This window comes from Rattus rattus, chromosome 15, assembly GCF_011064425.1.
Source record: "Rattus rattus isolate New Zealand chromosome 15, Rrattus_CSIRO_v1, whole genome shotgun sequence".
NCBI lineage: Eukaryota > Metazoa > Chordata > Mammalia > Rodentia > Muridae > Rattus > Rattus rattus.
The window spans coordinates 24,832,215-24,859,991 of NC_046168.1; the positions used below are offsets into that span (position 1 = coordinate 24,832,215).

Below are 27,777 nucleotides of genomic sequence, written 5' to 3' on the forward strand. Positions count from 1 at the left end.
TTTTTAAAAGGCCAATGATATAGCTCAGTGGTAGAATGTCTGCCCAGAATGCTTAAGAATGTACAATCTGTAGCACTGAAAAAGAAGGAAGGGAAGGAAGAAAAGAGGAAAGGAAGGGGACAGGGAAGGAAGGGGAGGGGCAAATATACATAAGATTTTGAGATACACAATCACAACTTCTAGAACTCTCAAATGTTCAGTAAAAACGCTGTGTGACTTGTCTATACAACATAGAGAGGGCTACTGAACAAGTGAGGCTAAAAGAATTCCACCTAGTCAAATCTAGGAAGTAGGCAGAGTCTTGGCAGTTTTCTGCATGTGTGACTATTTTGAGTGGCTGAGGAAGAAGTGAAATGGTACTCACTAGTTGCTTGGCTTTGCCTGCCTGTGGAATGCCAGCAGACTGTGGAAGGAGGGGGCCTGGCTGTGCCAGTGTGATCTGGACTGGAGTGCTAATGGCAGCTTTCTCGGCTTTGGTCCCAGCAGAGGTAATGGCAGTCTTCACAGATGGAAGACAGAGAGGTTGAGCTGACGCTTCTCCCAAAGTTGCTGAGGGAACAGCCAGTGTTACTGCTGCCCCAGACACGACTGGATTCTCAGGCTGAAGGGACACTGCTGCCACTGTATTTGGTACTGGTGTTGTAAGTGGTTTTGGAGTCTGAAGCAAAACAGTTGTAGCTGTTGTACCTCCTGTTGCAGTGGCTGGGGTCACAGAATGCAGCGTCACAACTCCAGTGTTTGCTCCTCCTGGGCCAGCAAGTGAATTGAGAGTCTGTTGAACAGACAGAGTTCTGGGCACTGCTGCTCCAGAGACAATGACTGGGGAAACTGTACTTGTCACCACAGGAGAAGTTGCTGTTGTCATGGCACAGGAGGAAATGACCACATCACCAGAAACTTCCTGAACACAGTTCTCAATGAAGCTCTGGGAGTTTGGAAGAAGCTGTCTTAAGGCAACCACGCTTTTCTAGAAACAGTAGAGGAAAGGTAGACACAGATAATTGGTAAGATAAAAGTAAAGCAAAATTTGTATTAAGCAACATCAAGTTAAGTAAGTACATCAAGTGTTTTCAGCTGAAAAAACTGTTATCATTTTTGTTTTCCTATCAATATCCAGATACAATAAATTTAAAGGTCAAAGTGCTTTCTCAGTGAAAAAAATAATTTAAATTAAAAAACTAGTAAATTTATTTTGGGTAGGTCAATGATTAACTTGATAAAATAAAACACTGTAGCATACTTCTCCCTACCCATCTAAGCCCATAGACAAATTATTATGTCTTTAGTATATATAAAATTATTGATAACATAGAAGAATCAGGGTCATTTTGTTAAACACCTTTCAAGCATCAATATAAAGCTTTTACATCAAAATAAAACACAAAATAAAAAATGATTTAAGTTTCAACTGGAAATGTAAAGAAAAGTTCTCAGAAAAACCTAATTGGAAACAAATGTTAAAATAATGAAAGTTAAACTGACAATGTAAGTGTGTATTTTATTATCTCTTAATCATAGCAGGATCAACCTGAAAGGCCAAAAGTATCCTCTTCTCTATGAAGCGTTCAATACTCAAACTCTCTCAGGTCTAGGTGAGGCCAGGAGACATCAAGTTAAAAAAAGAAAAGGAAGGGTCGGATTCACAGGTCCTCAGAAAGCAGATCAGCCAAGTAATAATGTATGGGAAAAAGCAAGCAAATCCAATGCTTAGTAAACTACTCACAAAAGCCAGACTGATCCCCAGCTTGGCATTAAGGAGACAAGTACTAGTAGGTACCAATGTGAGCCCTCATCTAAAAGAAGGCCACTGGAGCATGTCACTCACAGTGCACCCCACATGCCATCTGGGCCCTTCCTCTCTCACTTCCAGGCCCTGTTACATGCAGTTTGGTTTTTATCAGTGCTGCTGTGCTGCCATGATGTATTGTCATACAGCTAATCCCATAGAGAAGCCAATCACAAATCAGAACTCTAAAGTCTGTCAAAATATGCCTTTCTCTTAAAAAGTTTATCACCTAGACATTCCTTATTGAAATGGAAAGCTGACTGACACCATCTGTCACACAGCTCAGCCATCAATTTTCCTCCTTCTCTCTCATAATGCATCCAATAAGGAGAAAGTATCAATGGGCTAAGGTGAGCATCACCACTATGAACAGCACCTACAACTAAAACACCTTAAGAATAAAGTCCTCGGAGGTAAGGTTTCTCCTGTTTCAATAAGTAGGCCAAGGCATCCAGACCATGGCCCTGGGTCACTTCACAAACAGACATGCTAGACAGGTTCTGCTCAATCCTAGGTATGGCTATAGATGTGCAAAGACCAAATCTCATTTTATTTATACTTTAAAAACATAATACTAGGCACTGCACTGCATTAGTTCCTGGATAATAGTTTCTTAGTTTCTTTCTTTGGTCCTTCTTACCACAATTTGCACCTACCTATGGAATTAATCCTGTCACTTTCTCAGACAAAGTTCCTACTGTAGATAGCCTTAGAAAAGTGGGGTGTTCCCACCTCCTTTGCACTCATCCTTTACAAAGCAGAGCAAGTCTGACCTATGTACCGCCTTTTATCCTGGATCATTATCCCAACGTTCTTAAAAGGTAACTCCTCATTCTATTACTTCAATATTTACAGAGCAAACTTTTAATTCACTACTACACTGGGTCTTTAATGACTTTATAATTTCAATTCAACTCCTTTTTAACTTCTGAAAATCTAAATGAGTTATTTTTACTCTGACAAAATAAGTTGTTATCAAAGATACAGCTCTTCATCAAAAATGCAATTACTTCAATAACTCAGAAGAGGAAAGTCAACATTATAAATTATTAAAAATTATAATCACAATTAATTTGGCACTAGTAAATTAGCTAAATTATAACCACATTAAATCTGGCATTAATAAATCATGTTTGATTTACTTTAACATGGATCACTAAGACCTCATTCTCATTCATCCCTCCCCATCTGCTTTCTTTCTTCAGTCAGGCAGAGTCAAGTGGCTTATATCTGTAACTCCAGCCCTGGGGAGGTAGAGGCAGGAACATTAGAAATCCAAGGGACTTCCTGATTCCATGCTAAGTTTGAGCTAGTTTGGGATACATAGACACTGCCTCAGAAACACTGAAAGAGAAGAGTAGGGAACTAACTCAGAATTTAAAGCTACTTAAGTTTGAGTCCCCAACAGCCATGTAAATGTCCTGTAATTCCAACACTTAGGACACAGACAAGGAATTCCTGAAGTAAGCAGTCTACTTAAACTAGCCAAATTCTTAAGCTGTGTTTTGTGAGAAACTACCTCAATATATAAAACGGAAAGCAATGTAGAGAGACGCCCCACCTCAACGCGCGCATGCACACACACACACACACACACACACACACACACACACACACACACACACACACACACACGCGCGCGCGCGCGCGCGCGCACACGAAAATCTTTGAATATATTTCAATACAAACATTACATAATACTAAGTCATCAAGTTACATTCATGAATAAGACGTGATTCTTAGGGGAACTAGGGGGATAGCTCAGTGGGTAAATGTCTTTGCCACCAAGCCTGGCAACCAGAGTTCTTTAGCATGAACCTCCCTGAAAAAGAAGAAAATGTACTCATACAAATTGTGCTCTGACCTCCATACATGTGATATATGCCTCCCTGCTCAAATAATTAAATGCAAAAGTAAACTTTTATCTAAACTGTTCAAATCAATACTATTTTGACTTATACCTTACAAAAGTAATAAGGTTTCTCTCATCAGTATCCTCACAATTATTTCCGTTTAAACATTCTGGTTTTAACATAAAGTAACTGAACCCAAACAACTTCTCCAAAGAAATACATCCCTACCTTAAGAAAAGGGACAAGGTGCGGCTGAGGTGCAGACTTGAGTTCAATATATAGTTTCCTAGTAAACTCTTCTGCTTCAATTTCTGCATCCTAAGAAATGAAAAAGAGAAGATACTTTTAGATCTATAACTATTCTAAGAAACAAAACTGGGTGCAATGGTGAATGCCTGTGATGTAGCTACTCAGGATGCTGACCAAAGAGGATCATTTTGGCCTAGGATTTGAAGGCCAGCATAGACCACAACAATCCAGTCTTTTAAAAATAAATGAAAAATTTTAAAACAATGGCAAAGTACTTTAAGATTTTAGAGAAGCATTTCATAATTAGCAAATTTAACCTTTTTTTTCCCCCTTTTTTTAATTGGATATTTTCTTTATTTACATTTCAAATGTTATCCCCTTTTCTGGATTCTGCTCCAGAAATCCCCCCATCCTATCCCCTGCCTCCATGATGATTCTCCCCTACCCACTCACCCCCTCCCTCCCATCTCCCAGCCCTGGCATTCCCCTACACTGGGGCATCAAGCCACCACAGGAACAAGGCCCTCCCCTCCCACTGATGCCTAACAATGCCTATCCTGGGCTACACAGGCAGCTGGAGCCATGAGTCCTTCCATGTCTACTCTTTGGTTCGTGGTTTAGTCCCTGGAAGCTCTGGAGTGTCTGGCTGGTTGATACTGTTCTTCTTCCTATGGGGTTGCAAACCCCCTCAGCTACCTCAGTCCTTTCTCTAACTCCTCCATTTGGACTTCCCAGTCCAATGGTTAGCTGCAAGCATCTGACTTTATTTGTCAGGCTCTGGCAGAGACTTTCAGGAGACAGCTATATCAGGCTCCTGTCAGCCTGCACTGCTTGGCATGCCCAATAGTGACTGGGTTTGGTGACTGCATGTGGGCTGGATCCCAATGTGTGGCAGTCTCTTGAATGGCCTTTCCTTCAGTCTCTGCTCCACATTCTGTCTCTGTATTTCTTCCCTTGAGTATTTTGTTCTCCCTTCTAAGAAGTACTGAAGCATCCGCACTTTTTTCTTTCTTCTTCTTGAGCTACATGTGGTCTGTAAATTGTATCTTGGGTATTCCTAGCTTTTGGATTAATATTCACTTATCAGTGAGTACGTATCATGTGGATTCTTTTGTTACTAGGTTACCTCACTCAGGATGGTGTTTTTTAGTTCCATCCATTTGCCCAAGAATTTCAGGTAGACATTGTTCTCAATAGCTAAGTAGTATTCCATTGTATAAATGTAAATATACATTTTCTGTATCCATTACTCTGAAGGACACCTGGGTTCTTTCCAGCTCTTGGCTATTATAATTGAGGTTGCTATAAACATAGTGGAGCATGTCTTTTTTAACATGTTGGAGCATTTTTCAAGTATATGCCCAGGAATGGTATACCTGGGTCCTCGGGTAGTACTATGTCCAATTTTCTGAGAAACCACCAGACTCATTTCCAGAGTGGTTGCACCAACTTGCAATCCCAACAACAATGGAGGAGTGTTCCTCTTTCTCCACATCCTTGCCAGCATCTGCTGTCACCTGAGTTTCTAAATCTTAGCCACTCTGACTGTTATGAGGTGGAATCTTGGGGTTGTTTTGATTTGCATTTCCCTGATGACTAAGGATGTTGAACATTTCTTTAGGTGCTGTTCAGTCATTCAATATTCCTCATTTGAGAATTCTGTTTTTAGCTCTGTATCCCATTTTAAAATAGGGTTATTCGATTCTCTGGAGTCTAACTTCTTGAGTTCTCTGTATATATTAGATAACAGCCCTCTATATTAGAAAATAGCCCTCTATAGGATGTAGGATTGGTAAAGATCTTTTCCCAATCTGTTGGTTGCCATTTTGTCCTATTGATAGTGTTCTTTGCCTTACAGAAGCTTTGCAATTTTACGAAGTCCTATTTGTAAATTCTTGATCTTAGAGCATAAGCCATTGGTGTTTTGTTCAGGAAATTTTCCCCAGTGCCCATGTGTTTGAGGCTCTTCCCCACTTTCTCTTCTATTAGTTGAGTGCATCTGGTTGTATGTGGAGGTCCCTTGATCCACTTGGACTTGAGCTTTGTACAAGGAGATAAGAATGGATCAATTTGCACTCTTCTACATGCTGACTGCCAGTTGAACCAGCACCATTTGTTGAAAATGCTGTCTTTTTTCTACTGGATGGTTTTGGCTCCTTTGTCAGAGATCAAGTGACCACAGGTGTATGGGCTCATTTCTGGGTCTTCAGTTCTGTTCCACTGATCTACCTGCCTGTCTCTGTATCAATACCATACAGCTTTTTTTTAGCACTATTGCTCTGTAATACTGCTTGAAGTCAGGGATGGTGATTTCCCCAGAAGTTATTTTATGGTTGAGGATAGTTTTCGATATCCTGGGGTTTTTGTCATTCCAAATGAATTTGCAAATTGATCTTTCTAACTCTAGGAAGAATTGAGTTGGAATTTTGATGAGAATTTCACTGAATCTATAGATGGCTTTTGGCAAGATGGCCATTTTTACTATATTAATCCTACCAATCCATGAGCATGGGAGATCTTTCCATCTTCTGAGATCTTCTTCAATTTCTTTCCTCAGAGACTTGAAGTTCTTGTCACACAGATCTTTCACTTGCTTGGTTAGAGTCACACTGAGGTATTTTATATTATTTGTGGCTATTGTGAAGGATGTTGTTTCCCGAATTTAGTTCTCAGCCTGTTTATCCTGTGAGTAGAGGACAGCTACTGATTTGTTTGAGTTAATTTTATATCCAGCCACTTTGCTGAAGTTGTTTATCAGTTATAGGAGATCTCTGGCGGGATTTTTGGGATCACTTAAGTATACTATCATATCATCTGCAAATAGTGATATTTTAGACTTCTTCCTTTCCAATTTGTATCCCTTTGACTTCCTTTTGATGTCAAATTGCTCTGGCTAGGACTTTGAGTACTACATTGAATAAGTAGTGAGAGAATGGGCAACCTTGTCTAGTCTCTAATTTTAGTGGGATTGCTTCAAGTTTCTCTCCATTTAGTTTTTAATGTTGACTACTGGGTTGCTGTATATGGCTTTTACTATGTTTAGATATGAGCCTTGAATTCCTGATCTTTCCAGGACTTTTATCATGAATGGGTAGTGAATTTTGTCAAATGCTTCAAATGCTTTCTCAGCATCTAAGAAGATTATCATGTTTTTTTTTTCTTTGAGTTTGTTTATAAAGTGAATTACATTTGTATATTAAACCATCCCTGCATCCCTAGGATGAAGCCTACCTGATCATGATGGATGAACATTTTGATGTGTTCTTGGATTTGGTTTGTGAGAATTTTATTGAATATTTTTGCATAGATATTCACAAGGGAAATTGGTCTGAAGTTCTCCTTGTTTGTTGGGTCTTTGTGTGGTTTAGGTATAAGCGTAATTGTGGCTTCATAGAGGGAATTGGGTAGTTTAACTTCTGTTTCTATTTTAGTTTTTAATACTTAGTTTTATTTCCAGGACCACAAAGAGTAAAATACATTGAGGGATTCTAATTTTTAAGAATATTAAAGTATCCTATGCCAAAATACTTGAGATCTGCTGTCTGTTGGTCTGAGATAAACAGGTCATAAACTAAAAGGGAAATTTAATGAATTTATAGATGTTGCTATCTGTACACAACTTATACACAGAAAAGACTGACATAAAAATAATATTTAAAATATGTTTATCTTAGATAAATAATGAAAATTAAATATATTAAAGAATTGTTTTATGGAGTATCAAGTTTTAATGAAGTAAAAGTTTTAAGAAATATAAATAAATCTCATTAAAACATCACTATTTTCCATACAAAGTCCTCTGGACGCTCACAAAGCTTGTACGATACTAACTTACCAAAAGTTGTTCCACCAGCTTCTTCACATTCTGCCCCATTTCTGGAGACTGTGATCCACTACATGCCAGTTTTATTAACATTGAAAGGAAGTTTTTGCATTTTTTCACATTTTCTAGAACTGTCTGATATAGAAAAAATAATCACAAATGTTAGTAATAAGAATTAGAACATAGCAAGGATCTATATACAAGGTACAAGTGAAAGTTTACCGGAGGAAGACTAGTCTGAGCAGATGCTGACGTCTCGGCTTTTAGACTCGAGTCATTTGAGGGAGTAGATAATATTCCCAAACTTGATGACTTCAGGATGGATACATTATTCACCGGCTTTGCAGGAGTAACTGTGACAACACTGCTTGGTACAGTCACAGGCTGAAATTAATTAAATCAGCAGAAAGTTACATACCTGTTTATGATACCTTATGTATATCTATGATACTTTAGTGGGTACTTCGCTTTACGCTGAAAAGACTTCAAATGGATTTTGACATCTCTGCTTTCGAGTGATGGTATAATAATCTGGCCTAGAGTAGATCTGCATTTCATTCTCAGTCACCACTCTACTCTTCATTGTCATCTACCTCAACACTAGTTACTAGCAGAGTAAACTTCTAATACTGATTCCCATCTGAAAAGCAAAACTAGGAATGCTACTTTAGTATATCCTTAGGGTGGTCTGTGAAAAACAGTGTCACACAGAAAAGTCCTTAAAATATGAACATGTTATTAATGGAGTTGGGAAAATATCTGAGTGCTAACATCAGGTAAAGTCATGATCATTAGCACCCATTAAAGCTGGGCGTGCAGATGCAGCTCAGTGGTCCCAGTGTTTGTGGAGTAGAAACAAGTAAATCTCCAAGTGAAGCCTTTTCACTGGGCAGCCAGTTCCAGGCCAAATGGCAAATCCCAGATCCAGTGAGAAACCCTGCCTAAAATAATAAGGTAGAGAGCAATTGAGGAAAATTTTATTCAACACACATGCATGTACAAGTGAGCATACAAGACAATACATACATACACACATTTGTATTTCTCTAAAAACAATTTGTAAGAGCATGTCTCTGTAGTTTATATAAACTTTCCTATTTTGTTTAAGTGTCAACTACTTTTAATATGCTCAGCTATATTAATCTTATGTGGACCATCAGTATAAGTAGAATATCATTCTAAGTGATGTATTTAGTATTTCCACACTAAAATGAATTTTATTAATGTCTACATGTATCAGAATGAGATGGTATGACTTTAGCACCACCTACAGGACAGAAAGCTTAAGACAAAAACTAAGCTACAATACAAAATTAAAAAAAAAAAACCAGAGACGAAGCAACAAATATACTAACTTACATAAGAACAGTGGGGTAGAGTGAATTACTACACAAATTTATCTGAGATGCTTACATTCTCAAGAAAAGTTTTTTCTGTACATGTCAAGATAGGTAAATGGACACCAAAATTTTCCGTTCAGAGAAACTGGTATGAACATCAGACAGACTGTTCTGGTAAAAAGGGAGATAAATTTAAAATACCTATGAATAATGAATAGAACTGAAGATGAAATTCCAAGGTAAAATTAAGGCCCTGGAGAGATGCCTCAGTGATCAAGATCACTCACTGCTTTTCAGAGGACCTGGGTTCAGTTCCCAGTTCTCACACAGGGGCTCACAGCTGTCGTGAGCTCTAGTAGAGGTGATCCACCCCTATCTTCTGGCCTTCCTAGACAACATGATCACACACAGTACATACTACATGCAGGCAAGGCATCCGTACACCTAAAATAATTACTTTCAAAAATATTTCAAAATTTTAAAAATAAAAAGGCTTAAAGGTAAAATTAGAAATCACAACTGAAATCAGTCCTATTTCATTAAGTGAAACAAAGTTTCAAATGCAGCATCCAAGAGAATTCTTCCACAATCTGAACTCTCCCACATTTTCCAGAGACAATGACTTCTGAATCCTTCTAGATTTTAAACTTTTATTGTTTGTAATAGTAAGGAAGATTCTTCAGAGATAAAAAGTGATTCACCTATCTGGAATCCTAGCACTTGGAGGTAGAAATAAGACAAGCTGTCAACCAAGGTAAACCTTGGGTACATATTAAGTTTAAGGTAAGCCTGGACTATATAAGACCCTATTTCAAGATTAATAACTATAATACTTGAGAAAACCCATCATATGATTAGCCATAAAATCCATAACACTGCATGTAGAAAGGGTAGTTTGTAATTTTAACTAGTGAGTATAGTATAATGGCTTTCAATGCCTAGTGAGTGGTTCCTCAGAGCAGTACTGACCACTGTGTAGGAAGCAAACAGTATCCAGTGTTCTGCTCACAAATGTTCTGTTGCCTGTGGGCAGAGAAAGTACTCAAGGCATCTTACTTCCCTGGCAATATTTTATTCTTTCACCATGTTCTAGTTTGAGTCTTTAAATCATCTCCAAAGACCTGCATTCTAGAGCTCGTGGCCCAGCCCCATGACACTATGGTGCAATGACAGAACACTGAACTGGAGAAACGTAAGTCAGTGGAACTCCGTCATTAGAGCTGCCATTGAGGTGGGCATTGGCAATCCCTTCTTCTTGTCTTGGGTTCTGGTTATAAAGTGAGATACCTCCCGCATCATACACATGATTCGTGCTCCAATGATACTGGGCCAATAGGTAGTGGCCTAAAATCTATAAAACTGTTAGACAAAATAAAACTTTTCAAGTTAGTTTACCTAAGTTATTTGTTACAATGATGGAAAGCACACTCCAACACAAACTTGCCTTTCACAACCCTTTCCAACATAAGCTACTATCTGTACTTTACCAAATATGTGTAACTTCTATGCCAAACCTTAAAGAGCACGGGGAGACACGTAACCCTGGTGTTTCCACTGCAGTTATTGAATGGAGCTTTTAACCTCAATCATAGCTCTCCCTTAGACTAAAATATTCTAGACCAGTCAATGATATCTCCAAAATTAGCAAGACTGAATCACAACAATTAAACATATCTTGAAGACAGTAGAAAAAAAGGGCAAGATTATATGTGAAAGAGATCTGTGTGAAAAATTCATGCTTTACTGGATCATGCTGCACTTCAAGGCCATCTTTTGCACCTATGTGAACATTAGGCTTGTTCATTAATTAGAAACTCTAATTCTAAATTAAATTATTTAGAACCTCTATGGTCTTAACAATAGGCCTAATTATACCTTCATCATTAAATATAAACACAGAACACAAGATATCAAAGTAGATTTGTGTCGCATTTGCAACAATGTTTCCTAAATCATTTTAAACAAACTCTGACACCTATTAATAGGAAAATGCATACCTTCTAGAGAGAATCTAGAGTTGGGCCTAATCAGTACTCTAGTTCAAGAATAGTTTCAAGTTCAGACACTGAGGCGAAAATCCTTATTCTTCTACATGTTAGTAAAAATCTGGACACTTTCTTAGCCTCTCTAACATTATCACATATATAGATAGATATAGGTGATTGATGGATTGAAAGATAACCATTATTTTTAGAACACCTTTTTTAATCAGACTTACTGCTTATGACCCCAGATAGTAGAAAATAATGTATCTAAAGAATGTGATTAAATAAATTTAGAACAACATCGACACTGATATGTAAGTACAGTATTCGATCTAAGTAAGCAATGAGAAGATGCATCCTCCCCTAGACAAAGGGAACCTGACAGTTTCCCAGACCGTGGGACCCACTAGTGGCCCCACCGCATTAGCCTCATATTAGAACAGACTGCAGCAAGCACAGAAAAACTGAGGCAATATTCTTATGAAGGACAGGATTCTATCCTCTAAAACGCAGTAAAATCACTAAGTCAACAACGTTCTATGTGGTACTCTGTCCCCAGAGTAGGACATATACATCAATCAAGGAACTTAGAAGAAGATGTGGGAGTAAACCCTTACTGTGTCCCAGTAACCTCTGGGGAGCCCTACGCTTTCCAATTCTGCTGACAAGGAAAGCAGTTCCCTTATGAGAGCAGTTACTACCTGCCACCTGGTACTTCAGGTGCCTATGTCCACAGACAAGCAAGCAAGAGAGGGAGTCTGAACCCTGAGAAGAGTGATTAATTCTCATCATCTGAAAGATGTAGTTTTTAATCACATAATAGAGGATTCTATGATCTGAATATTCCTTCTAAAACTCATGTTGAAATATAATTCTCATTATACTGGTATCAAGAAATAAGACCTTTAAGAAGTGATTAAGACCTGTATTTTTTGGTTGTAAATGGGTTATGGCTGCTATTACAGGAGTAGGGATTCATTTTTTAGGAGAAGCATCCTAATCAGAGGATAAGTTCGGCTCCCATCACTCCCTCCTCTATTTTACCTGCCTTTCTCCAGGAACACCATGCTCTCTTGCTGTATGATAGCTCTGCCACAGGATAAGGCTCTCCCCATATACTGACATGATCATCTTAGACTTTCTATCTCCTGATTCATGAGTCAAACAAAGTTCTATTCATTACAAATTACTCAATCTGTACTGTTCTTGTAACAACAAGTGGAGAAAAACAGTAAACCCAAGATAGGGCAGAATCACACAATCTACAGATCTCTAAGAGGAAAGTCTACTCTAGTAGGCAACTCCCAAGAGCAGCACAAGCCGTAGGCAAGAGTGAGGGTGATACAAGGTGGACAAAGGAGTACTGACATGATTTAGTATCAGCCTCAGGAGAAAGGCTATATGGCCTATCCTTTTAACTTCTGTTTCTCCAGAAAAGAAGCCCACCAGCATCCCAGAATGCTTGTGTATAAAACATATAAGAAGTATATATACAAAATGTAGATTTCAATGAACCATTGTAAAGAGAGTCTTGGCTACTAGAATGCTACTGGATAACTTTCACTTATCAGCTCCATTAATTTGGTCTCTGCTGCAAAGAAACGCTGGACAAAAGTACAATTTTCCAAGAAGAGTCCAGTAAAGCCCAGAAGAGTATGCTGGCTAACAGCGGGACAATGCTGACAAGGTCATATTCTCCCATGTTCTATTAGGTTGGCTGAATGAAACTTTTTCAATCGTGAGTCTATCTTAAACTTACTCTCCTTCTCTTCACAAGTATTGAATCCTAACAAATAACCTATCCAAATTATATTTTAGCATCTCCTTCTGAACACTGCAATACATGGTTATTACATGTATTTATATTACTTTAATGCATCTATGCAATGACTTACTAATAATGACAGACACCATGTTTTCTTATTTCTGCATTAACAGTTCACTGTCTGATAAACAGCATCATATATATTATATGCCTTCAATGTCTCATAAATGCCAAAATATCTGGCAAAAAAATAATTAAATAATCATGAGAAAACAGCCAGTGTGGGCGGACACACACACACACACACACACACACACACACACACACACACACACACAGTCACTTACTTGTCCTGAGGAAGCACTGGAGGCAGTGGTTGCCACAGTAGTTCCTATCTGTGTCAAACTTTTAACAGGAGCCACCGTTACTTTCTTCATTAATTGTGAGCTAGAATTCTGGGGGAAAGGACAAAGATAACAGTTATTGGCACTAGTCATTTTGTCATTTTACTTATTTCTTGACAAAGGGTCTCACTGTGCAACTGTGCTAATCTAGATCTCAATATATATGCCTGGCTGGCCTAGAACTCAGAGCTCTACCTGTCTCTGCCTCACAGCATATGCCACTTCACCCAGTCAATATTAGTCATTTTAAATCAACTAGTATTGTGAATAAAATGAAAAGACTTTCAGCAAACTTATTTGGTATATACTGTATTTTACAAACATTCTATAAGCTTAACTGGTCAGTTGGCCAGCTGACATTTCTTAAAGAAGGCAACTGATTCATAAAATAACCTTTTCTTTTATAGTAATTCTCCAATTAACTTCTATAACATTCAGCACTGAAATCTTAAACTTGGGTCAGCAAAACTCAGAAGCTAAAAGCTCTTGCCATACAAGCCTGACATCCTGAATATGATCCCCAGATCCCATGGTGAAAAGGCAGAACTGAGTCTTAAAGGTTGTCCTCTGACCTTCCCATGAGCACTGTAGCATGTATGCACCACACTCATATACACATTATCATACACAATAATAAAATATAAAACCTTAAGCTTGATTTGTCATACAGAAAACACAGATTCTTACTTAATATTTAATTATAAACAAAAATCTGTCCACCTATAGCTAAACAAAACGAGGGAAAGAAAAATGTACTACTGACAAAGAACACAACTAGTCCATCAACTTGTGTCAAAATCGAAAGGACAGGAAAGACGGCACAAAGGGGGGTAAAGGAGCTTTGTCACAAAGTATGATGACTTGAGTTCCATCCTGGAAAGAGAGAGGTGACTTCTGAAAGTTGTCCTCTGACTTTCCCAAGGGCAGCCATGGCATGCACATTGCCCCTACACATATACACACAAGGCAAACCAATGTAATAATAAAGTTAAAGGAGAAAAGGGAGGAGGAAACGAGGAGAGGGAAGAGAGGGAGGAAGGCAGTCAACCTACAACATCGACTGTCTACCTCAATTGTCCTCTGCCTTCATTTTTGAGTCTCTATTTCTCACTGAACCTGGAGCTCTTGAACCTGGCTCCAGCAGCTGCCAGCAAACCCTTGGAATCCTCTTGGTTTCTGTGCTGTGATTACAGGCGTGTGCTGTCTATGCTCCCTTGGAATCCTCTTGGTTTCTGTGCTGTGATTACAGGCGTGTGCTGTCTATGCTCCCTTGGAATCCTCTTGGTTTCTGTGCTGTGATTACAGGCGTGTGCTGTCTATGCTCCCTTAGAATCCTCTTGGTTTCTGTGCTGTGATTACAGGCGTGTGCTGTCTATGCTCCCTTGGAATCCTCTTGGTTTCTGTGCTGTGATTACAGGCGTGTGCTGTCTATGCTCCTGGCACATGGTGAGTGCTGGAGACCAAACTCAAATCCTCAAGCTTGGGTTCAATACTTTACCAACCAAAATATCTCAACACCAGCATTTTCTAGTTAAATAAAAATGTTCATAAGAATATTTTTTAAACTCATTGACAAAACTAAATTTCTGTTACATAAAAAGGCCAACATCTATATAATAAGTCATGTCAAACAAGGCAAAACTAATGAAATATTAAAGCAGATTCCTGAAATACTTAGAAATTCTGTAATATATAGATGAGAGTGAACACTTTAAATGGGAGTCTCACTACAGATTTAAAGTGAAACAGGGATGAGCAGACGGTAAAATGTTTGTTTCATAAGCATGAAGACCCGAGTTCAGACCCTAACAGTGTGTAAAAAGTGAAAAACAACAAAACAAGGCCAGCAGGCGGGCAGCTGCCAGGGAGGCAAAGACAGGGGTGTCCTGGGAGGCTGCTCATTGGCCAGTCTAGTCTTCCTGTGAACTCCAGCTCTGTAAGATAAACTGAAGAGCACTGAGGAAGATGCCCAGTGGGGATCAGCCTCTGGCCTGCACCCCACATGGGACCACACACGAAGGCACGTAACCACACATATACACATTCTAATGCCTGACTCACAATGGGTATTTCCTTTCAGCAGATGTACACTGTTCTTTGACAGGAATAAAATCACTGAGTATGAAGGTACAACTTTCATTATTTTAGCAATTACCAAGTATCAAATCCAAATCCGCACTTAATTTTAAAGTTGAGAAAATTATCTCAAATTTTTACTGGCAAACATATACATGTTTATATGAATATAGTGTCTGGATACTAAGAAGATTGAGGTAGATTACCGGCACTGTACAGATCTTGACTGTTTGAGTGTTTGCTGGTACTGCTGGTCTTGGAGTTATGGTACTTGTGGTCTTGGCTCCTGCTACAGCTTGCTGAGGAGAAACCAGCATCAACTGACCACTGTTACTTTTGATCAAAACTGTTCCTATAATTAAAAGAAAAACAACTGTGACTCTGAAGCTGTTAAATAAAACACAACACATACTTTTGTTTCCCAAGACTGGGAAATGCTTGGGATAAATGCCTAACATATAATGAACTCCAAGTTCACTAATTACTATAAGACGGTAAAATTCAAAGCTACTTAAGCTGAGCATGCAGCACAAACCTGTAATTCTAGGACTAGGAAGCTGAGCCTAAAGGAATACAGGCTCAAGGCCAGATGTAGTAAGAGTCTGTGTTTTTAAAAAATAAATAAATAGCTATACAAAAATATTTTTAAGTCTTAGCTTATGATAAGATACTCCTGAAGGTCAATACTTTTCCTTCATGATACTGACACTACAGTACTACATTCAGATGAACAGGAGCTGGAGATAGGGCTCGGCAGTACTTGATACTCTTGCAGAGGACTGGAGTTCTATTCCCAGAACCCTATGTGGAGACCTACAGCTCTCTCTTGAACTCCAGTTCCAGAGAAACGATGCCCTCTTCAGGCCTCTGAGTACACTGCACACACCTGGTACACAGACATACACACAGGCAAAACAATCATGCACATAAAAAATATCCTTGGGGCTGGGGATTTAGCTCAGTGGTTAGAGCGCTTACCTAGGAAGCGCAAGGCCCTGGGTTCGGTCCCCAGCTCCGAAAAAAAGAACCAAAAAAAAAAAAAAAATATCCTTTTAAAATTGGCATAGGAATAGCACAGTGATCAATTAGAATAGAAAACTCCTAGACATGTCATACAGATTGAGCATCCCTCATCAAAAGGACTACTTCAAAATGTTTACATTTTTACATAGTCTTTTCCAGAACATCTTTAACCTGAAACTATGAAAGCATTCAATATGCTCCAAAATCCAAAACAGTACAAGCATAACACTGTTATAGTAAAGAAGGGAATCTACCCTAGGTAGAGACATACCATTGTCCCTTAACTCCATTGGGTAGATTGAGGATATTGTAAGGGCCATCCATAGGAAGGCAGCCTCACCCTAAGATAATACTCTTTTCCTTCCCAGAATTCCCATTCCCTGATGTGATCCCTCAGATGGCACACTAAGAATGGTCAGATCCCAAGGACCCTAACTCCAGCTCTTTTATAAGGCATCACTATTGGGAGAAAACGGTGGGAAGGACAAAAGTACCACTCAGGTCCACTCAGTAGCCTGCTCCTATAGCAATGATATCACTCATGGGGACAAGACTGTGGTTGAAACTATGGTATACAAAAATAAATCCTCTTAACTGAAAAGAAGATGAAACACAAGGGAATAGAAAGCAAAAATATCAAAGCTAAGTTCAACTATATTAAAAGTATAGAACTGGATAGAACCCCATAATTTGTTATTTTTCTAAGACTTGTCTAAGATTTAAAAATACAGTAAGTTTGAGGGGTTGGGGATTTAGCTCAGTGGTAGAGCGCTTGCCTAGCAAGTGCAAGGCCCTGGGTTCGGTCCCCAGCTCCGAAAAAAACAAAAAACAAAAAAAAAAGAAAAAATACAGTAAGTTTGAAACTGGGTATTGTAGTTCAGCCCATAATGCCAGCATGTGGGAAGCCGAGAATTCAAGAGTATCCAGTGACTATACAGTGAGTTTGAGGCAATCTCAGAAAAATATGAAGAGCACTCTCAAAAAAAAAAAAAAAAAGGTGGAAAAAAATAAACATATCACACAACAACAAAAGGGGGAAGCTAAAGTAGCCATAATATTAGCAAACAAACAGAATCCAAAAAGAAAAAAGAAAAAAAAGAAATTCTACCAATAGGAGTACAAAAAGGAGTCTGTTGTAATGAAAAAGATCAAAAAAAAAAAAAAAAAAGAGAAGCTGCCATATTTAAAATACAAATGCACCAAACTGAGGCAGTGGAGACTAGGGCAACCTCAAATTTTACGTGTTTTGGGCTGTACACACAGTTCTTCCTCGAGTGCACTGGGCAATCTTAGCCCCACCTGCTCACACTATGCATACACACCCAATCCTAACAATGCACCAAGCAACCTGTTAGCAACTCACACAAATCTAGAAACAGGTTTTATCACAGGTAACAAAACTACAGAGCCTAAAATACATACAGAGAAACCGTAAATAAATATAAACAAAGAAAAATAGTTCAACACTTGTAAAATGTCCATTTTCACTGAAAGTATAGAGTTAGACAGATCAAGGAAAGAGAAATGGGTGGAGGCAGAGCATTTACTCCGAGGACAATGCCTAGCAACACCACCAAACACTCACAGGATACCAATAAGGAAGACAGTGACTTAAAAAGCAGTGTAAGTCAAGTAAACTTAGCACACATCTTTTACCCCACAAATTAACTGTACAGAGAAAAATTGTAAACACGGACCGTTTAAACTGGGTGTAACGGTAACAGCTGTAATCCCAGCATGCAGGAAGTTGTACAGAAATGACTGCAAACTCTAGATCAGCCTGGCTTACTTAAGCAGATCTCAGGCCAATCAGTACCAAGTGGGGGCAGGAGGTGCTGTTGAGATGGCTCTGAGGTTAAGAATGCTGCTGCTCTTTCAAAAGACCCTGAGCTCATTAGCAGCATCAAGCACCACATCAGGAGACTCACAATCACCTGTAACTCTAGCTCCTGGCAATCTAAATTCTGAAAGTGATTGCATTCATGTACATATATTCATTGAGACAAACAAGACATATACACAATTTAAAATATAAATAAAATCTAAAAACAAATAAAACACTTACATTAGTACACATACCAAGCCCTGATAATTTTTAAAGTACTAAAATCATAAATGTGTTGAGCACAACTACAATAGGATGAAAGTAGAAATAACAAAAAAAGAGTTGATAAATTTAGGACTATACGGATATTAAAAAATACATTCAGAAACCAACCGGTCAATTTAAAAAAATTTAAAGGAAATTGGAAAATATACATAGATAAGTAATAATGAAAATATGAGATAGCAAGATTTATGATGTGGAGTCAATGAAATGTTTATAAGAAAATTTATATCTAGAAAAGTCAATCTTAAAAAGATGTCAAAGGAGAGCCAGACAGTGGTGGCACACACCTTTGTCACTCAGCACTCAAACTACAGAGAGAAACCCCAAGTCTGGAAAAACAAAAGATCTCAAACCATTAACATCCCGTAACCTTGTAACACTGGAAGTAGAGCAAAATAAAAACTAAAACAATTACATGTAAAGAACTGTAAAGAGGAACACTCCTCCATTGTTGGTGGGATTGCAAGCTGGTACAACCACTCGGGAAATCAGTCTGGTGGTTCCTCAGAAAATTGAACACAGGACTACCTAAGGACCAAGCTTTATCATTCCTGGGCATATACCAACAAGATGCTCCAACATATAACAAGGACACATGCTCCACTATGTTCACAGCAGTCTTATTTATAATAGCCAGAAGCTGGAAAGATCCCAGATGCCCTTCACCAGAGGAATGGGTGGATACAGAAAATGGAGTACATTTACACAATGGAGTACTACTCAGCTACCAAAAACAATGACTTCATGAAATTCTTAAGCAAATGGGTGGAACTAGAAAGTATCACCCTGAGTGAGGTAACCCAATCACAAAAAAAAAAAAAAAAAATCACACATGGTATGCACTCACTGGTAAGTGGATATTAGCCCAAAAGCTAGGAATACTCAAGATACAATTCACAGAGCACATGAAGCCCATGAAGAAGGAAGTGTGGATGCTTCAGTCTCTCTTAGAAAGGGGAACAAAATACTCAAGGGAGGAAATACAAAGACAAAGTGTGGGGCAGAGAATGAAGGAAAGGCCATCCATACACTGCCCCACCTGGGGATCCATATACAGACAGCAAAAACAGACAATATTGAGGATGCCAAGAAGTGCATGCTGACAGGAGCCTGATGTAGCTGTCTCCTGAGAGGCTCTGCCAGAGCCTGACAAATACAGAGGCGGATGCCCACAGCCAACCATTGGACTGAGCACAGAGAAAAGACTGAAGGGGTTTGCAATCCATAGGAAGAGCAACAATATCAACCAACCAGACCCCACCAGAGCTCCCAGGGACTAAACCACCAACCAAAGAGTACACTTGGAGGGACCCGTGGAGCAGAGGATGGCCTTATTGGGCATCAATGAGAGGAGAGGCTCTTGGTCCTGTGAAGGCTCAATGCCCAGTGTAGGGGAGACAAGAGGGAGTGGTGGGTGGGTGGGGGAGCACCCTCATAGAAGCAAGGGGAGGGGGATGGAATAGGGGGTTTCCAGAGAGGAAACTGGGTAATGTAAATAAAGAAAATATCCAATAAAAAAGTAAAGATTAAAACAAAGATAAATATAATATGGAAGAAAAAATAATTGAGAAAAATTAATAAGCCTGAAACTTGGCTATTTGAAAGAGTATCAAAACTGATAAATTTGCAAAGTGCAGTGACACGGGGATTAATCTCAGGATTGCGAGGCGAGGGCAGGAAGATTTCTGTGAGTTCCAGGATGCACTGCAACATAGTAATACCCAGTCTCATAAACAAGACCAACCAACCAACAACAACCATAACAAAGCTCTGACATACTAACTAGGCAAAAAGACTCAGGAACTCCTATGTGGAACGTCCAAGGACGTACTTCCAACTTGCCCTTGGTACCAGTTACACACTCAGTATAGCCTTTTCTTCTCTTTGTAACCTCTTAGCCAAGTACAATGGCTGCTCAACAGGCATTCTGTCTGTTTCTAAGCAAACTATAGAGAAAGAATCCTCAACAACTGGAAGTCAATACACCAGGTAAATTTATAAATGAGACAAGAAATATATAAAGTACTAAGCTTTATCATGAAGAAACAGACAATTTGAATAGAAGTCTAAAAATGTAAATAACAAATCAAAAAAGCATTCATATGATAAGCCCAAATTTAGATGGCTCTATTGGTCAAATCTACCAAGCCCTGGAATAAAATGCTAATACTTGACATCTTCGAGTAAATACCATTTAACTCATTTTGCCAGGTCAGTATCAGCCGTGCTAGAAACAGGCAAAGAGATCACAATAAAGTATAAACCCTTTAGAACATGCATTCAAAAATTCCTGATCAATTATCAGACACGCAATCTAGTATCCAAGTGTGGATGCGTCAATTCCACTTAGAAGGGGGGACAAAATAATCCCTGGGAGGCAGAGGAAGAGAAGGACCTAGGTGCTAGAGGAGGAGGGAAAAAAGAGGGGCAGGATCAAGTAAGGGGAGGGGCAGAGGTGGAGAGAAGAGAAGCCTAGAGGGCCAGGAGAATGAATGAAAATACACAGCAGTATGGGGTGGGGGTGGGAGAACCATTAGAAAGTCCCAGACACAAGGGATGTGAGAGGCTCCAGGACAACGTTAGCCGAAATGTCCAACAGTGGGGAGAAGGAACCTGCAGAGACCACCTCCAGTAGATAGGCATGGCCCCCAGCTGAAGGGTGGGGCCACCCACCAATCTCAAAAATTCTGACCCAGAATTGTTCTTGTCTAAAGGAAATGCAGGGACAAAAATGGAGCAGACACTGAAGGAAAGCCTATCCAGAGACTGCCCCAACCCCAACACTATTGCTGATGCCAAGACGTGCTTGCAAACAGGAGCCTGGCATGGCTGATCTCTGAGAGATCACCTGACTGAGACAGATGCAGATACTCACAGCCAACCATTGCACTGAGCCTGGGGACTCCTATAGAAGAGTTAGGGGAAGGACTGAAGGAGCTGAAGGGGATGCAATCCCATAGGAAGAACAACAGTGTCAACTAACCAGACCCCTCAGAGCTCCCAGGGACTAAAATACCAACCAAATAGCATAAATGGGCTGGTCTATGGCTCCCCACTACCTATGTAGCAGAGGACTGCCTTGTCTGGCCTTAGCGGGTGGAGATGCGCTTGGTCCTATGAAGCTTGATGGCTCAGAGAATGGGGATGCTAGAAGGGTAAGATGGGAGTAAGAGGATGGAGGAGCACCCTCTTAGAGGCAAGAGGGGAGGGGAATAGGGTGGGGGACTCATGGACCGGGGACCAGGAAGGGGGACAATTGAAATGTAAATAAATAAAATACTTAAATTTAAAAAAAAAAAAAGAAAAAAGTGAACTAGTATCCGCACAAAATTGTTTTTTGTTTTTATGCTCTGTGAATTGCTGTGTTTCCATGGCAGAGTCTAATCTGGATGGAAGCTCTTTGATTTTTCAAGATTCTCATAATTTGTAAATAGTTTCTGAAAGAATAGCAAATGTATAAAAATCTAGATCCAGAAAGATTCTAATTCAAATGCTATAATTCAAAATACCTGACTGGTGGCTTTCTAGACTCTTCTCAAACAACCTAGAGTTAGGAAAAATGAGATAGACAGCCATCGCTCTTTCAAAAGCAGACTAGGAACACAAACCCCTTAATATGCAAAGAAACATGTTTTCCTTTAGCATCCATAAGAAACAAAATTAGCTAGTTACATTTTCATACTGAGTTCTGTAAAGATGTATATGCCTAAACTGTATTTTTCTCTAGGGCCAAAATCCTCTCATTTTTCACATAATAATTTTCCATATTGAGTTTAAAACCACTTACATTGCCCTTTTCTCATTTCATAAATTTATCGTAAGTAAATTAAAATACTAGGTTTTTATCACCCACCATTGATCAAAACAGATTGATTTGTCAAAACACGTTTTTATTATTTCTCTCTTTAAATTTCACCTCCAAAATTAGTGACTCCAAGTGATTATATTTGGTGTTAGTTTTATGAATGCATAGGTTATTTTCCAAAAATAACAAAAATTTCCAAAGTAATCTATGGAAATTCAAGAAATCTACTGGATTTCCAAGAGAGAAATTTTGTCTACTTTACTTAAAGTTGTATTCATAGTATTTCACACAGAATTCGGCATATATTGCAATTACCAGTACATAACAAAATATACTATGTTATCTATCCCCCCAAAAAATCATAACATATAATATAACCTAATGTAAAAACATCTACTTTAGTAAATAATAAAAGATAATAAGCAACCAACCTAAATGAACAGTAAGTGAATTATTAAATAATAAATTATACTGCCATTAAAAATAAAACAGTTGGCTCCTGAAACGTCTTAGTAGGTAAATGAGCTTCCCACCAAGCCTGAGAAACTAAGGCACCAGTTCTCAGCCATTGGGTCAAGCTCCTCCCACCAGGGTCACATATCAGACATCCTGAATTCATAACAGTAGCAAAATTCGTTATTAAGAAGCAATGAAATAACTTTATGGTGGGGGTCAACACAACTATATTTAAGGGTCACAGCGTTAGAAATGTTGAAAGCTACGGTGTTAAGGGACAAAATTCAGTCTGGTGTGGCTAGTACTTTAACCAATCAAGTCATCTACCTAGCCCCAGGGTTTGAGATAGAACCTTAACATTATTGTAGGCCAGGCTGGCCTCAACCTGGAGGCCATACTTCTGGTTCAGCCTCCTCATTGCAATTATAGGCCCAAGCATAGCCTTAAACTCCTGAGTGGTCCAGTAAAGGAGTTGTGCACCCTCAGACCTGGCTGGATAGAGGCACTGTTAAAAAAAAGTTCTACTCAAAGGAAACTCGGAAAGGAGTTAAGTACTCAAAAGAATTTATCTTGGTAAATTAAGAACTGACACACATTCTGTATAACCTACAGTTAGTCAATGTCATTTCATTCTATTGGCTCTTTTTCAACAGACCAGCAGAAATTCCCCCAAGCAACTCTTCAGGTACCTCTCATGATCTTCTACCACAAGTCCTTTAAAAGTTTCTCCTCTCTATATAGAGCTTCTTCAGTAATATACTGTACACATTTATATTTAAGTAGATCTGGATTTAAATCCCCTTTGACTTATATGAGCTACTTGCCTGACATTGGGCAATTATCTATTCTTACAGACTTCTTTTCCTTATGTGCTACCTGTCCATTATGAGAACAGAATAAAAGAAATAATAATGTATTAAAAGTGACTAACTGGCAAGCCCTCAGTAAAATAACTTGCTACAACTTATCAGCAAGCTTTCCACCTTGACAATGTTTTCTATCTTAAATACTTTTTTTTTTTTTGACTTTCTAAAAAAACTTTAATGATGCTAGGTGGCAGTGATGGATACCTTTAATCTCAGCACTCTGGAGGAAGAGGCAGGTGAATATCTTAAGAGTTAGGCCAGCCTGGTCTATTGAGTGAATTCCAGGACAACCAGGGCTACACAGAGAAACCCAAGGGGGACAGGCAAACATTTCAATAACTAGACAAGAATGTACATTGTAGCAAACCAGTAGGTAACTTCATTCAAATACATTCACCACAAATATATAGTATCCAAGGATACACTGTTTTTACCAGGAGAGTACCTTGTGTACCATACAACACTGAGAGAGTTTTCTGAAATGTGCATAACATAATCTGCTCAGGACGTCCATAACCAAATACAACATTAGCTCTCAGTCTTAATCAGGGTTACTATGATGGAACTCCATGACCAAAGCAATTAGGGAGGAAAGGCTTTATTTCCCTCACAGTTCCAAATAACAGTTCATCATAAAAACCAAAGAAGGCAAGAACTCAAGCAGGGCAGGAACTTGGAGACAGGAGCCGATGCAGAGGCCATGGGTACTCCTTACTGGCTTGCTCCTCGTGGTTTGCTCAGCCTGCCTTCTTATAGAGCCCAGGACCACCAAACCAGGAATGGCATCACCCACAATAGGCTGGGCCCTCTCACATAATCATTAAGAAAATGCCATACAGGCTTGTCTAAAAGCCTGATCCTATGGAGGTATTTTCTCAATTGAGGCTTCCTCTTCTATGACTTTACTTTGTGTCAAGTTGACATAAAACTAGCACCCTCCCACAAAAAAAAAAAAAAAAAAACCAACCCTCTGTCCTTTGGCCAGAGGATACTAAAGAAATCTTTTCAATTAATGTTTCCATTTTTTGTGTAGCCCTGGCTGTCCTATACTAGGACAGCCCTGGCTCTCTAAACTAGGCAGGCTTCACTCTCACAGAGATCTGCCTGCTTCTGCCTCCCAAGTGCTGTGATTAAAAAGAATGTGCCACCACCATCAGGCTAAATCAAGGTTTTCATGGAAGAGTTTTGTAGCACTACCGACATGTTTCCACTTTCTGCTTAGAAAAATCAATGGAAGACAAATAAAAGATAATTTTTCAATTAAGGAACAAATAACACCAGTAAAATAACTTACAATGTGTAAATTATTGCAAAGCAAAACTTTTATGCAAATCATAAAACAGCCCAACAGGATAATAAGCCTCCAAAGACTAAAAAGCAAACAAAGAGGCCTAGAGAGATGGCTCAGTGGTTAAGAGCACTGAGTGGTTAAAGGATCTGAGTTCAATTTCCAGCACCCACATGGCAGCTCATAACTATCCATAACTACAGCTTCAGGGGATCTGACACCCTCACACCCATGCACATGAAATAAAATTAAATAATGAGACAAATTAAACAAAAGCCAGGAGTGGTAGTACGGGCCTTTAACTTCAGTACACAGGTGGATCTCTGAGTTCGAGGAGAGCCTGGTCCACAAGGGCAGTTCTGGCAGAGTCCCACCCCCGTCCCCAAAGGCGACCAGACTCATTAACACAATGCTCACGTATCACTTCAAATACAACAGTTGCACAACTCAGATCTGTCAACTTGGCCACTTGTTCCCTACCAAAAGGGCTCGCTCTTTTAACTTAAAATACATTTATTGCACATTTAAGATGGTATAGAACACAGTATTTGGCCAGGTGCAGTTGCACATACAAGTAATTCTAGGTCTTTGAAGGAGACAACAAGAATTCAAGGTAATCCACCCCTATACACAGGAGTTCAAAGCCTGCCTGGGCTACAGGAGAACGTGTCTCAAAGGAAAAACAAAACAACACGGAATTAATAGTTTCTGTTGTAAACTTATTTTAATTTGCTTAAATTAAAAACCTCTTTGTCTGAAGTTTCAAAAACTTTCTTTTAAAAGAGGCATCCCTTTACTGGGCCTTTCTCCACAGGAAAATTAACTCCAGAGAATCCCTATGTCCCCATCTAAGTGCCAGCCAATGACTCCACCGTGGTCCTGAGAGTGCCTCTTCCACGTCTGACTTTATCTTGGATGAAAGGACCGCTTCCTTAAATACAAAATGCAGTAATCGACCTAGAGGTTATGTGAATGGTGAGGCCAAATCACTGCCCGCAGACTCTCAGCAAAGTCAAGATTAGGAAGGGCTCTCTTGGCTCTAAGTTCCTCAGAGTTACGCGGGGTAGGGGGTAGCCATGTCCCCGAGTCACCTCAGGAGAGCAGGGGTATTCCACATACCTGGAGGAAGCTGCAAATTAGCCGGTAGTTGGATTGTCGTGGTGCTAGGAGTTTTCACGGTGACTATCTGAGGAGCGGGCAGCCTGGGGCCGCCGAGTTTAGGAAGGGCAGTGACAGGAACCACTTTGGTCACTAGAGTCCCCACTGGGGCTGGCAAGGACTGGGGCGCCACAGAATCCACGCAGACATTGACAGGGGCCTTAGTCACAGGGCACAGGGCCACCGGGGTGCTCTCCACCCGCACAGGCAGCGCAGCGACCGGGGCCATAGTCACGGTCCCCGAGGCGCTCGAGACTACAGGAGCAGCGGCGCCGGCCGGCCCCGTGAGGCCCGCTGGCATGCCCTCGGAGGCTCAGCGGCAGCGATGCTGCCCTTCCCGGAGCTGAGGCGAGGAGAGCCGGGGCGGGCGGCAGGAGACTCGGGTGCAGTCGGGACGCTGCAGCATCGCGGAGCACACGCGCGCTCCGGGCCCGGCTGGCGGCGACACCGCCGGGCACTCCCTCAGCGGCGCTCACACGTGCGCGCTCAGCCCGGGTCCCGCGGCAGAAACGCCCGGACCGGCAGCTCCCTCAGGGCGTCACTTCAGTTCCCACCCGGGGAGCTCTAACTCTGCGCTTCCCCGCCACTAATTTCAAAATCCTACAGACCCGCACGATCCACAAGCACCCCACACGCGCTCCGCGCGGCCCCCGGCGCGGCTCCGCCAGCCATGTTTATATAGCCACGCGGAGCCCTTGCGCACGCGCCCTGGCGGCCCCCGCCGCCCGGGGCTTCCCTGAAGTCCGACCTTCTGATTGGTCAGCAAGAGGAATCGCGCTAGTGACGTCACGAGGGGCGGCTCCGGAGTAGCTCAGACTCCACCAGAATCTGAGGCGCAGGTTCCCGGAAAGTCATCACGTGCGAGCCGCGAGCAGAGAGCAGCACCAGCTGACCCGCGACAGGCCGCGCCTCCGCTGGCTTTTCCCCGCCCAAGCGCCTCAGGGAGCCTCCACCCGCCTCTCCTAGGATGTTACACAGTAAGGAAAAAGTGCGGAGAACTGATGCTGGACAAGGTGGAATTCGATAACTCAATCCCGCTTCGGATTTGTCTGGTTTCTGGTTTTACTTTTTTTTTTCCGGCGTCACTGGAAAACCTCGCAAAAATGTTCATAACAGTAGACATCGGGAAAATCAGAATAGTGTATACTTTTATCGTTCTTAAAATCTTATTTTAGACTTGAAATAGCTAAAACATAAACTGGAAATTTTATCTGGAAATTTTTTCCTCTTTACTGGTTTATGTCTGTCTACTTTTAGCTTACTTGTTTTTACTGAACTTTGTTTAGACAGGATCTCACTATTTAGCCCTAGCTGGCCTTGGACTCAGCGCTTTATCTCTGCCTGCGGGTGGTGGCTAGGCTTAAAGGCTTGCCACACCTGGATGTTTTCTTTTTACACTGTAGTTCAGGTCTACCTGAAAGTGCGGTAATCCGCCTTGGCTTCCTACGTGCTGATCACTTCGTAGCGTATTTAAATTGTTAACTTGTTTACATGTCATCTTCCGGGAAACTAGGACAGGTCTCCTGATTCTTAAATCTTCAAATTTCAGATCTTTTCGGGGTGGGGAGAGGGGACAAGGAGGGAGAATTCCGGAGACAGGGCTTCTCACTGACTTTCCCAGAATTTATCTTTCCTCTCCTCTCCTCTCCCCTTCTCCCCTCTCTTCCTGAGTTGCATTGCAGCAAGTTCCAGGCCAGTCAGGGCTGCATAGCAAGACCCTCTCTTAAACAAACAAAAATCATACATTAAATATTAATATTAATATTATCAGGGCCCAGTAGTTAGTACAC

At 40.3% G+C, this 27,777-nt stretch overlaps 1 protein-coding gene across 1 annotated transcript; it reads right to left on the bottom strand.

Moving 5' to 3' along the window:
- Positions 1 to 26,634, bottom strand: LOC116884824 (transcription initiation factor TFIID subunit 4B-like). The gene is made up of 7 exons (XM_032886060.1): positions 25,949 to 26,634; positions 15,488 to 15,633; positions 13,149 to 13,256; positions 7,934 to 8,095; positions 7,724 to 7,846; positions 3,868 to 3,957; positions 1 to 967 (listed from the first exon to the last, which is right to left on the bottom strand). The coding sequence occupies exons 1-7, from the start codon at positions 26,286 to 26,288 to the stop codon at positions 197 to 199; spliced, it is 1,740 nt and encodes a 579-aa protein (XP_032741951.1). The 5' UTR covers positions 26,289 to 26,634; the 3' UTR covers positions 1 to 196.
- Between the last annotated feature and the right edge of the window lie 1,143 nt (positions 26,635 to 27,777).

Bases quoted from the DNA above. Each gene is read 5' to 3' on its own strand.
- LOC116884824 (XM_032886060.1), bottom strand. From the start codon at position 26,288: ATGCCAGCGGGCCTCACGGGGCCGGCCGGCGCCGCTGCTCCTGTAGTC. The intron at 13,257-15,487 runs GTAATCTACCTC...CCTTTCCCCCAG, and splicing joins TCAAGATCTGTACAGTGCCG to AATTCTAGCTCACAATTAAT. The intron at 3,958-7,723 runs GTAAGTTAGTAT...TTCATTTCTTAG, and splicing joins AGCTGGTGGAACAACTTTTG to GATGCAGAAATTGAAGCAGA.